At 48.9% G+C, this 12,481-nt stretch overlaps 1 protein-coding gene across 1 annotated transcript in view; it reads left to right on the top strand.

Moving 5' to 3' along the window:
• Positions 1–7,434, top strand: part of LOC121500152 (beta-galactosidase-1-like protein 2) — a 56,056-nt gene extending 48,622 nt beyond the window's left edge. The window contains exons 13-20 of the mRNA XM_041771630.1: positions 993–1,139; positions 3,299–3,370; positions 3,827–3,914; positions 4,820–4,907; positions 5,278–5,389; positions 6,051–6,167; positions 6,279–6,342; positions 7,036–7,434. Of these exons, the coding sequence (XP_041627564.1) occupies positions 993–1,139; positions 3,299–3,370; positions 3,827–3,914; positions 4,820–4,907; positions 5,278–5,389; positions 6,051–6,167; positions 6,279–6,342; positions 7,036–7,043 (696 nt within the window). The 3' untranslated portion in view covers positions 7,044–7,434. The remainder of the gene's footprint in view (positions 1–992; positions 1,140–3,298; positions 3,371–3,826; positions 3,915–4,819; positions 4,908–5,277; positions 5,390–6,050; positions 6,168–6,278; positions 6,343–7,035) is intronic.
• Positions 7,435–12,481: the final 5,047 nt, after the last annotated feature.

The following is a 12,481-nucleotide window of genomic DNA, read 5'->3' as shown; positions in this document are numbered from 1 at the left end:
GCTTTTGATACCTTCTTTGCTTTTTGATCCTCCAGGATATCTCAAGCTGTGTGGCCCCACAGATTTGGAATGATGTATTTCTCCAAGGCAGTTTGAAAGGCCATGTTTTTGTGCTAAGAAATTTGAACATTTCCCTGAAAGTTGTGGGAAGCTATTTTAAAGCATGGCTTGGAAATCAGATGGACCAGCTTTGCATTTCAGAAAGATTTCTTTGGTATCTGTATGGGGGGTAAAGTAGAGTGGGACCATGCTAGAACACTGAAAATGAGTAGAAATCTACTGAAGTTGAGCTCAGATAACGGGAGTGAAGACGGGTTAGTGACTGATGGGGGATATTGGTTGATGGGAGGAAGAGGGAGAAACATTGTCTATGCTTTTTACCTTTTTGACTGAATGGTTGGTGTTGCTTTTTGGAAAGGGAAAAGAGTAGGATGGGAAAGTATGGTCAATTGGGAGGTACGGCATTGGAATCATCCTGGGATCCTTGGAAGGAGAAGTCTAACAGACAGTTAACAGATACCGAGTGCTTTAGGTCAGTGTGAGATGAGCAGATTCATGAATAGCCACAGTCAGACCTTGGATTAGGATGATTTCTCTTAGTCTGTGAAGGAATAAGAAGAGAAGACCAAGGCTAGATGGAATCTGGCACGCCCGGGATGGAGTTCCTGCGTCTAGCCCAGGCTCTAGCATGACTTGATGAGCAAGTTAGCAGTTCATTCCCTTTCCTTGATTTCAGCTTTTCCATCTGAAAAAGAAAAATACATTAGTGGGTAGCACTTGCAGAGAAACACAAAGTCGGTTTGGAAAACAAAAAAGGGCATTTATAAGTGATACTTAAGCATGCCTATCATTACATATTCCCTTTTTATACTCCTGTCCTCAAGACTCTTGGTGCAATTCCTTTGGAGAAGCAGGCTTTGGGTGCAAGTTTATGAAGTTTTTCTCTCTAGCCTGAATGTGCAGCCCGGTTTTTGTTCCTGTTTCTGCTGCAGCCCATCAGCTCTGTCAAGCCGATCTGCATGGAAAAGCTGTCCGTGAACCAGGGGAGTGGTCAATCCTCTGGATACGTTCTTTATGAGACTATGATCATCTCTGGTGGTCTCCTTACCACAAAGGGTCATCTTCAAGACCGAGGTCAGGTAGGGCACAACGGACGGGCCCCGGGGGCACTCCTCTGCAAGTGGAACCCCGTGGTATTGCTGAAGGGAGTGTCTCAGTGGTAGTCAAATCGTTTCCACTTTCAAAGAATCATCAGTGTTTCTTACCCTATGTCCCTTCAGTGAAATGTTTGATCTGTAGGCTACCGAGGTGTGTAGCTGTTCCCAGGGAGCCACCGGGTACCCCTGGAGCCCTTGGGAGTTGGTGGAGTTTTTAAAGGAGACCCGGGCCGAGCTTCAGAAGTGCCTGTGTGGTCTGCAGCATCCCTGCGTTCACGTGGCCCCTTCCAATGGGCTGAGCTCTCATTTAATTCTCAACCGCCCCCCACCCCAGATGTGCCTCAGAGAAGGGAAATGCCTCCCTGAGGGTATTTGACCGAGAGCAGCAGGGCCAAGGGTAACGGTCACCGTCGGACTCCAAGCTGGGAGCTGGCGGGTTCCTCGGGTCCCGGACAGACCCTGCTCTTGCCCCCACTGCACCGTCAGTGTCACCTTCTTCCTGAGTTTCAGGTCCCCTGCCCGAGACTCCAGGCCTCCTCGGCCTCCCCGGGGTGCACACCCAGGTCCCTGGTTTGCTGAACATTCCTCTTCACTTAAACACGTTCTACTCGCTTCTCACACTCATCTCCTCTAAAACCAAGCTCATTAGTTCCTAAATAGAGCTCATCTTGTGCCCCTCACATCAGCTCCTGGACTTGCAGCCCCCCCGGGGGGCACCGCTCCCCTCCCCTCCCTCCAGCCCTGTCCTGGGCCCTGCGTGCCCCGTGCGCTCTGCTGGACCTCACTAGCGCCTCTGGGTCTTGCCCCCGCTCTTAGGGCCCCCAAACTGAGCCCCCTGTTTCAGAGCCACTGTGCCCCTCCTCCTCGCTGCACCCCACTCGCCATACCCCCAGTTTCCCTCCCAAGGAAGGAAATTTCTCAGCAAGCCAGCCCCCCTGCCTGCAGCCTTCCGTTGATTTTTCCTAGTCACCTGTCGTCAGGTTGGCGACCAGTTTGGACCCTGCTGCGGATCAGGACTTGCCGCTCCCTTCTCTGCGCCTCCGTGACGTTCCATCCACAGCTCGTGGTAGCTCCCGGAGAGCGTCCTAGTAATTTCTTGGTGTTAACTCTCTGAGCTCCTCAACGGCTGGAGTTGCGCTTTAAGCTTGGTGACCCCTTGACCAAGCCATTCAGTGGGTGTTCAATAAATAAGAGTATGTAAACCTTGTAATTAGACTCTAAATAGGTTACAATGCAAATTCTGTTCTGTATGGTATCAATATTTGTGTTTTTAATATCTGTGGATTTCAATTTTTATAGTTTCCTAGTCAAATTTCATTTGAAAATTATAACCGGACTCAAATAACCTAAGGGGCAAATTTGTATCCTTCTGTGGCCCTGCATGGCTAGAGCCGATTCTTCTAGTGACTACATCTGAGCTTGAAGCAATATAATAGGTAACAGAATAGAGAAGGATTTATATCCAAGTTATTCTTAAAATGGGAAATAGAGATGCCCTGTGGCTCAGCGGTTGAGCATCTGCCTTGGGCCCAGGCCATGACCCTGGGGTCCCGGGATCGAGTCCCATGTCGGGTTCCCTGCATGGAGCCTGCTTCTCCCTCTGCCTCTCTGTCTCTGTCTCTGTGTCTCTCGTGAATAAATAAATAAAATCTTTAAGAGAGAGAGAGAAATAACGGTGGTAGCAGGCTCTTCAGAGAAGAGTCAGGAGAAACCTGGAAGATTGGATCCATTATGGAAGTGAACCCATGCGGGCGAGGCAGACAGATGCCTCCCGTGCCTGGAGCCCCGTCTTCCCTACGGCCGTCACTTCTTTCACAATATCCATCCCTTACCTACCTTCCTTTGTCCTCATTCCCTGCAGGTCTCTTCAATTATTCTTTCCCTTCTTGCCCCGTGGTACAGCCAGGCCCAGATTTGGTATATTTGGCATCAGGACGTCCTTCTCTGAACTTTGCCTCCTACATCTCGTGACTGTACTGCTTTGAATGTGTTGTGTCTTTGTGGACGCATAGTCAGCTCATAATATTCCGGGAGATAAGAGTTAATCATTCCCCTGAACCTGCCATTTCTTTGCTTTCCCAAGGACCATTTTATCCCTTTCCTTCTGAGGACCTAATGGCACACTCTTCTTTCTTTGGCAGGTGTTTGTGGATGACATTTATATAGGGATCCTGGACCATTCCACTAATCATCTGACCATTCCCACGAAAATGGTATATGATCCAGGGTTAATGAACTAATACCCCAGTGCCCAGGCTCAATTGTAAGCGGGGCCTGGCCCTGTGATAGCTTATTGTCTCCTCCATTGTTCTTTGGAATGTTCCTTGCATGAGAACCCAACAGGGGTGCAGGAGAGCTGTTTCTAAAGTATAGGTGTATATGCTTTGGGTGAGCAGAACTCCAACGTGTTGGATATTTGCTGCTCAGAAAACTCTGGGTTTGTCACCAGCCTCAGTAATGTCTTGTGAAATGTTCGAGTGACTTTTCTAAAAAGCCTAGTAAGGGGGTGGGGGTGAGGGTGGGGGTGAGGGTGGGGTGAGTAAGAAGAGCAGGAGCCCAAGGGTTTACCTGGCCAGAGCTGGAGGCCTGCTGCCTGTCAGTCACCCCGACCACAACCTCATCAGAGTGCAGAGGAGACTTAAGAGGTCTGGCGGGTCTGTCTTGGACAGGTCTACAAGAATAACCCAATGCTGCGGATCCTGGTGGAGAATCAAGGCCGCCTTGCCTATGGGCAGGACATAAACAAGGAGAGAAAAGGTGGGATCCCTGGTGGCTCAGCGGTTTAGCACTGCCTTCAGCCCGGGGCGTGATCCTGGGGTCCCGGGATCGAGTCCCACGTCAGGCTCTCCGCATGGAGCCTGCTTCTCCCTCTGCCTGGGCCTCTGCCTCTCTCTCTCTCTCTCTCTCTCTCTCTCTCTCTCTCTCTCTCTGTGTGTGTGTGTGTGTGCTTCTCATGAATAAATAAATAAAATCTTTTAAAAATGAAAAAAAGGAGAGAAAAGGTGGGCTCCCTTTCTTCCAAGGGTGGAGAAGCTTGAGACCTCGAGGCACTGAATTCCTGTTGCTCCTAATCAGGCTGTGGACAGTCATGGCCCAGTTCATGGCTTGGCAGACAGCAGGGTCCCTCGGCCAGTGAGACAGCCGTATGTAGAGACTATGATGAAGTCTTGCTTTGATGGGAAAGGATGATGGTGCCTTCCCTCAAGGGTGTTCTCTAATTTCCAAGCCAGAGCACTGCCTTTCTCTTCCAGGGGGGTTTGAAGAAAGCTGCAGGAGAAGCTGGTTAGAATCCCTCCCTGGGAACTTTGATTTTTCCTTCTCTGGAGCTCAGTGCCTGCGTCCTGGGCTCCCACTGGGCTCCTGGGCACAGAGTCACTCATACCTTCCCTCCGCTGCTCCAAGTGTTCTGACTGCTGTGCAGGCCGCACCCGGCAGGAAGTGTGGTGACTTCTGCACAGTTAATGGGGGACGTGCCGGCCCACTCGAAGGGTGCACGTGGGTAGCAGATGGAGGACTTTATGGAAGACCTTGCAGAAACCTTCCACCCGATGAGGCCAGGAACGCATCCTCCTTCGGGGGAACCTTGGCCACAGCCTGTTGACATCTGTGTGTTCCCATCCCTGTTTGCCTTCTTCATGTTCCCTTTATTCCCCCCTCTACAGGTTTAATTGGTGATATCTATCTGAACAATTCTCCTTTAAGAAAATTTAAAATCTACAGCCTGGATATGAAAACTAAATTTCTACGAAGGTGGGTGCCAGACCATTGAGTCCAGGCTCTTGATCAAAGATGGTTCCCATTTAGAGATGGAAAGAAGCTCAGAGGCCACACAGACTAACCCCCTTAGTTTTCAGATAAGAGAGGCAAGATCCATAGTGTTGAAGGAAATAACCCCGAGTTTCGTAGTTGCTGGGACAGAGTAGGGACCATGCCCTCGTTCGTCCAGCCCCTGGCCTGCTAGTTTTGCTTTTCTTCCCTCTTGCATCGTGCCCCCTAGAGATGTGTTCCTGTGCTATCAGAGGGATGCTAGGCTTGGGCAAAAGGGGGGCTTACCTCCAAAGTCACAACTGCCACACAACGAAGGGCATGACCTTTCCACTGCTGTTTGACTCCCTCTCAGGGACCTTCCTAACATCTGGAAACCAGTCGTATTCAAACATCGGGGCCCTGCCTTCTTCCTTGGTATCCTGAGAATGGGTAATTACCCCAGAGACACTTTCATAAAAATGGAGGTTAGTGATTTTCTCCCCTGCCCATCCTCCCCTCCCCCATCCCCAAAGGATATTTGAAAAAACGCTCCTTGGTGCATGGGCTTGTCCTGTGAAAGGAAATGTAAGGTCTCTGGGACACGAGCCACTGCGCAGCCGTCTGGAGGCCGCCCCTTCCCTGGTGTTGACAAGGGTGAGAGGTGGAAACTTAACAACTGTGACAGAGACCTTAGTTTGTTTAAGTGGGGACAACCGTAGACTGCAACGCGTGAGGAATGTAGTGAATGTGACCCCCCTGCCCCAGACATAATCCGGGCCCTTTAGGACACACACATCCAGTCTGCGGTGGGGAAGCTGAGATCCTAACGCACACGAAGTTCTGCAGGCCCAGTGTGTTTTGATGAATGCCTGATGGTCCGTGGAAATAATCCCACCCTGGCTTGGGACAGATAAAGGGAGGGGAGTTAGAAGTCAGTGTCACCCTTCTAGAGGCCGAGGTATCGAGCCCACCCCAGGCCAGGGGCAATAGCATAGAACTGTCCAGGCGACATTCTGTTTAAGGGCATGTGTGGTGAGCCACTCCATCGGGGCGTGTCTGTGACCATGATCCGGTGTGTTGATGGAGGGCGTGCGTGTGAGCCCGAGGGTCAATATATCTAGAATCCTCCATTCCAAACTTTTTCAGGGCTGGACAAAAGGTGTAATATTCATCAATGGACAAAATCTGGGACGCTACTGGAATATAGGTCCCCAGGAGACCCTCTACCTTCCAGGACCCTGGCTTCGTCCTGGATCAAATGAAGTAAGCTCCGCCACTACACCCCTCTCATCCCAGTCCACCTTGTTCAGCCTTTGCCTTGCAGAGAGTCAGAACTTGAATCTCACGGCCACCTCACCTTCTTCTTCTTGACAGATTATTGTGTTTGAGGAATTTAAGCCCGGCCTGCAGATCCACTTCACAAATATGTCTCATCTAGGTATGGTTCCCTGGAGGGCAAATTGCAGCATATGAGACCATCCTTCTGGGTCTTTCTAGCTGAGCTGGAGATAAAGAAGATAGAATGTACCGTCTCACGGTAACGTGAGCCCACCTCGATTGCCTTTGCATGGTGGCCAGGTTTTCTCGTATACGCGACACAGCCCTACTCATCACCTCCCATTTCCAAATGACTCAACTAGCTCATTCCTCCAACAGACTAGCTCAACTCCCTGGGCCTCCCTTCCTTCCAGACATTTCCACTGTGCTTTCTGGATCCCTCCCTCATTGTAAACCAAGGTCCCAGCATTTCCCACTTCTTGCCTTTTCTGAAACCCGTTTCCTGCTGCCTGACATGTGCTGTCATGTCTGATGATTCCAAGGCACTTTTTCAAGTACTGTTCCTCAGATTGCCAAAGGGAGGGACCGCATGGCCCAGTCGGCACAGGTGAGAAGGTTGCAGACTCTCTGCCCCTCGTGGATACCTGGTGTCTGTACAGAGCACCCCCCCTCCCCCGATCCTTATGTTGGGAGCAGGATCCAGATGTCCCTTTGGAGAATCACTCATGTTCCCTTCATTAGAGTCTTGGTGGGACTGATAATCACGTTGCCCTTTCTCCCCACCTGCAGCTGTCTCTCCGTGCTGGGGATGGGCATGTGATGCACAGTAGGCCGACCAGACTTTCTTTTCCAGGATATTGACTCTTGAGTGGTGTGACATAACGTAGGAAATGGATTGCGATGAGTCACTTCAACGGTGGGGCTGTGAGCAACCCACCCGTCCTGACACCTCCGTTGCTGCGACTACTTTGGCTTCTCCACCCTCCCAATCCCTGCTTTGGGCTGACCACCCACTTCCTAAGTTGCCAGTATATTCCTCTTTGGGCCTGGGTCAGCTAACTTTTTCTGATGCTCCTAATGAAATCAGCCTACTCCGTGCATGCCCTTTGTCCTGTTGCTACAATAAAGGCTGCTTGACCACCAAATAAAATGCTGAAAAACCGAGATACTCAGAATACTTGACCCCACGAGTGTAAATTTGAAGCAAAAGTGATCTTTCAAAGATATCAAATAAAATGTAAATGTTAATGCAGTTCACTTTGTGTTTTCAATGTATTAAAAAAAAAAAAAAAGGTATTTTGCCTTGGTGCTTCAGCGCTTGTTCCATACCCTTCCACTGGCATTGCCGGGGTCGGGGGGAACCTGCTTCTCTGACATTTATGGCAACCAACTGCCTGATCAGGCGCCTCCTTATCACCGTATTATCCTTTCCCCACCTCTTGGCTACCAGCTTTGGTGTCTGATGTGCAGCTGTGCTCGATTCCATGCTGTGCTCCCAGGCCCTGGGTGCCGCGAGCCGCCCAAGCCATAGTGAGAACACAGGGAGCCACTTCAGTGTTGGGGTGCACCAACTGTGGCACAGCCTGGGCAGGCAGAGGGGAGATCGGAGGCGCTTCACTTTCTAGAGCTGCTGCAGATTGCAGCCTGGGATAAAGTGGCCCTGGGGCTGGCTGGCAGGCTTCTGGGCAGCTTGGGAGGGTAGGACTTGGCACTACATCGGGGGCTGTTGGGAAGGCTAAGCGCGGCCAAAGCAATCGCAGTCAGACCTCAGGCCAGTCACATAAGAGGCTGCGGTCTTCCCAGGGTCAGGACCTGAGTCCACTCTTTCGTCTGCAAATGCCAGGGGCCCAGCAGCACCCATGTGGGCCAGGACTCCTGCAGCCCCAGGAGGTCACGGAACAGGATCTCCCTGCTTGGTTCTCCCTTCAGCGTCTACTCCACTGCCGCACGTCTCAGGCCAAAGCTGCCAGGGGGACACAGCAGGCGGGCAGCAGGGCTCCTTTCTGCTGTCTCTCGCTTCCCCTCCCACATTACCTGGGGAGTATCAGTGGTCCCCCAGGTTAGCCTCGGGCTTCCAGGGAGCATAAGCCTTCATGTGGACATCACCAGGAGGGCCTGTTAAAACATGGATTGCTGGGCTCCCCGGGTGGCTCAGCGGTTTGGCGCCTGCCTTTGGCCTGGGGCGTGATCCTGGAGAACCGGGATTGAGTCCCGCATTGGGCTCCTGGCATGAAACCTGCTTCTCCCTCCTCCTGTGTCTCTGCCTCTCTCTTTCTCTCTATATATCTATCATGAATAAATAAATAAATAAATCTTAAAAAAAAAAAAAACATGGATTGCTGGGCTCCCTGCCCAGAATTTCTGGTTCAGTAGATGTGAAGTGGGGCCTGAGGATTTGCATTTCTACCGAGTTCCCATTTGATGCTAGTTCGGGACCACACTCTGAGCACCTCTGTTAGCAGAATCTCAACCCATCTCAACACTATTACTCTTTTGGGCCAGATCATTCTGGCGGGGGGCAGCCTGATACTGCGGGGTGTTGAACAGCATCCCTGGGCTCTGGGCACTACATCCTGGTAGCACAACCCCTAGTTGGGACGGCTGGAATGTGTGCGGTGTCCCCTGGGGGCAAAATCCCTCCCGGTGAGAAATGCCACCAAGCGAATCGGGTTCTCCCATTTGGAAGCGATGCCTTCCCCACCCCACAGGAAACCGCCAGAGTTAGGGGCCTCGGGGATCAACTCTGTATGAATAAAAGGCAAAGATGACCGAATTGGGGAAATCCTCTTTCAAGACCATAGTCTGTCTATGACTCTGTTTTTCTTCTTCATAATCCTAGTTCTGAATGCTAAACAGATTATTCTTTCTTTTTTGTACTACTTTTAAAAGGAAAATGGATTCCTAGGGTAAACTGGGGTTAAAATCCTATATGGGATTGTCTGAAAAGAAAAATCCCATTACGTTTCTACAAATACTAGTCCCCTTATGTTTATAAACAAACAAGCACAGTATGATGTGATGCTGTGAAAGGTACAGCTCATGACTGGTGTCTGGTCTCCATGATGCCGCAGGGTCCAGCTAATGTAGACATCGTCTCTCCGAATCCATGCTATCCTACTGGAAGAAGCTTTAAGGGTGATGTAATCCGCCCCACCAACCAGATGTGTTAGTGCCTTGGGTAAAATACCAGGTTACCTAATAGCCTAACTGCAATTTCTCTACCCAGGTGAGTTGCGGTGTAAATATTTATCCTTCTTTAATTGTTGTGTCTTTAGAGTCGATCAGTGTTTTTTTTTTTTTTTTTTTTTTTTTTTTTTTTTTTAATTTTTATTTATTTATGATAGTCACAGAGAGAGAGAGAGGCAGAGACACAGGCGGAGGAAGAAGCAGGCTCCATGCACCGGGAGCCCGATGTGGGATTCGATCCCGGGTCTCCAGGATCGCGCCCTGGGCCAAAGGCAGGCGCTAAACCGCTGCGCCACCCAGGGATCCCTTTTTAATTTTTATTTATTTATGATAGTCACAGAGAGAGAGAGAGGCAGAGACACAGGCGGAGGAAGAAGCAGGCTCCATGCACCGGGAGCCCAATGTGGGATTCGATCCCGGGTCTCCAGGATCGCGCCCTGGGCCAAAGGCAGGCGCCAAACCGCTGCGCCACCCAGGGATCCCTAGAGTCGATCAGTGTTAGACACAGAGACACTCATGCAAAATTTAGGGATTTTGAGTATTTGCACCAATAGTCAAAAAGGGGGAGTAACTCAATGCCTGTTCTGTTCTTCTAAGGGGCAGGTTGAAGAGGTTGGGGATGGACAAAGGTCTGTCCTCTCCTGTATCATACAGATGTCTTTGCAGAGTAGGCAATATTTCAGTCCATAAGCTTCCTGTTAGGAACACAAATTTGTTACTGGGAAAGGAGTGGAGAATCTGAAACCATCCTGTAATCTGCTAAAAGCTTAGCTGGTTTCCAGAAGTCCTCCCCCTGCCCTCTCTTTTTAAGCAATCCAAATTTATACAGAAAACACAAGCTCTGCTCAGTTTTTGACAAATGCATGGAAGGAGAGAAAGTTAATCAATCTGGGAACCTGGAAGGTCTTTATATTTGTTGTCCTCTGGAACCTTGCTGTCCCCGCAGGTGATACCTTGCTCTCCATGGCTGTGCCAAGGTAACGCTATCCTGGGACATACCTGCAGCCAGTCCCAACCCTCCCCACTCCCCAACCCCCCCACCCTCCACCTGAAGTCGAGCTGATAACTGACTTCTCGTCCTCAGCTTACTAATATTTGGATGAGCAAATGTCTCACGAGTTCGGACTGACCAGGAGAATCCCGAGTGGCAGCCCTCCATACTCTGAAGATACAACAACACCAACCCAACAGAGGCCCTTGTCTTCTGGAAACAGGAGAGGTGGATTCACTTGTCACCTACCCATCAGAGCACCGCCCTCTGAAGTCACTTTAGGAGCTATTGCCCCTGGACCAGGGGGCAGACCCCCAGGACTGTGTAGCACAGACCGGAAGGGAGGCTCCTCAGGAAGGCAGGACAGGCAGTGGTGCCCCCAGATGGGTTGCATCTCTGCTTGATTTCACTACTTGCAGTAAGACTCCTTCCAATAAAAGCAGGGCATTTCCTTTTGATATTTTGCTTACTGAAACCCATGAAAAAGAAGAGTGAACCCACATCTCCTGGAAAGAAGAGATTAAAGATTAGAAGATCCTAGATAGGTCCACGATCCGGACAGACTTAAGAAAGGAGCTTAATGCTCTTGACCTGTGTAAGACAGTAGTTCTTCAGTTTGGGTGTATATCAGCTCACCTGGGCAGCTGCTGAAAAACAGCAGTCCAGGCTTACTGAAGCAGCATGGGGCCTACGCTTCGTAGTCTTACCGCATTCCCCAGGTGATGCTGATAAACTGAAATTTGAGAACATTGCTTTAAGGCACTAAGGTACTAGTTCTAAACTTGGCTGCACATTGAGACCCTCTGGGGAAGTGTTATAAAAATGATGTTTAGGTCCCATCTCCAGAGGATTTGGTAGGTATGTATACCTATCAAATATACACTATCTCTGCATATCACTATACTCTGCAAGTATAGTGCAGATATTGAGTTAAAACAATATTTAATTATTAATTCACTTAATAAAATCAATAAGCTCTCACTGTTTTATGAAAAAAAAATTAAAGTGTACTCTTAAAAAGTTCAGTGAGAAATATATCATTGTTTTACATCTTGGCTGGATTGGGTGAAAGTTGGATTCTCAGATCGGCTTCTAGATTCAATCTGTTGTGATACGTTGTTTTGATTGAAGCATATGAAGAAAATCCAGCCATCTGTAACTTGCAAAAGGAAGAGTATTTTAATAGCCTTACCAGGCAACTATCATGGATGTTCTTTGGTATTACACCAAAATTTTACAAGAAGTAGTTTCTTAATGATTAGTAGAAATGTGGAATCTAAAATCACATAAACTTCTTGAGCTCAGTTACATTAAGATCCACTGGTCTACTTGGCACGGACCTTTCACTCAAGAATGATCTAGTAACATCATGCGTTGGTTCGCTGAATTATTCCAATCTTCAAAATATTGGCACATTTCAGCATCAAATAGAAAAAACCCACAGTTGTTAATATCATCACCAACGTCACAGATGTCTTTCAAGATCTGAGGAGCTGTCAAGGTACTGGTGGTGGACACAAGTTTTCCAAAATACTAATTTTTACCGTCAGTTGTTATCCTTCAAGTGACAGCTTCACTTCATTCTTTTTTCTCTCTTTTTATTTTTTTTAATTTTATTTATTTATTCATGAGAGACACAGAGAGAGAGGCACAGACACAGGCAGAGGGAGAAGTAGGCTCCATGCAGGGAGCCCGACGTGGGACTCGATCCCGGGTCTCCAGGATCACTCCCTGAACCGAAGGCGGGGCTAAACCGCTGTCACCCGGGCTGCCCATATTCTCTCTTTTTAAATAAAAGTTTTATTGAGACATAATTTACATAACATAAAATTAATCCTTTTAAAATGTAAAATTGAGTGGCTTTTAGTATATTGAGAGTTGTGTTGCCACCACTACCATCTAACTCTAGAGCGTGTTCATAGCCTCCATACCCATAGTGTCACCTCCCGTGTCCTCCTCCTCCCAGCCCCTGGCCACCACTAGTCTGCTGTCTATCTCCATGGATTTGCCTATTCTGGATGTTTCATGTAAATAGAATCCTACACTATGTGGTCTTTGTGATTGATTTCTTTCACTTACTATCATGTTTTCAAGGTTCATCCATGTTGTAGCAAGTATCAGA

This window comes from Vulpes lagopus, chromosome 10 (assembly GCF_018345385.1).
Source record: "Vulpes lagopus strain Blue_001 chromosome 10, ASM1834538v1, whole genome shotgun sequence".
Lineage (NCBI taxonomy): Eukaryota > Metazoa > Chordata > Mammalia > Carnivora > Canidae > Vulpes > Vulpes lagopus.
Note: the sequence above shows the minus strand (reverse complement) of the source record. Positions and strands in the feature narration are given on the sequence as shown.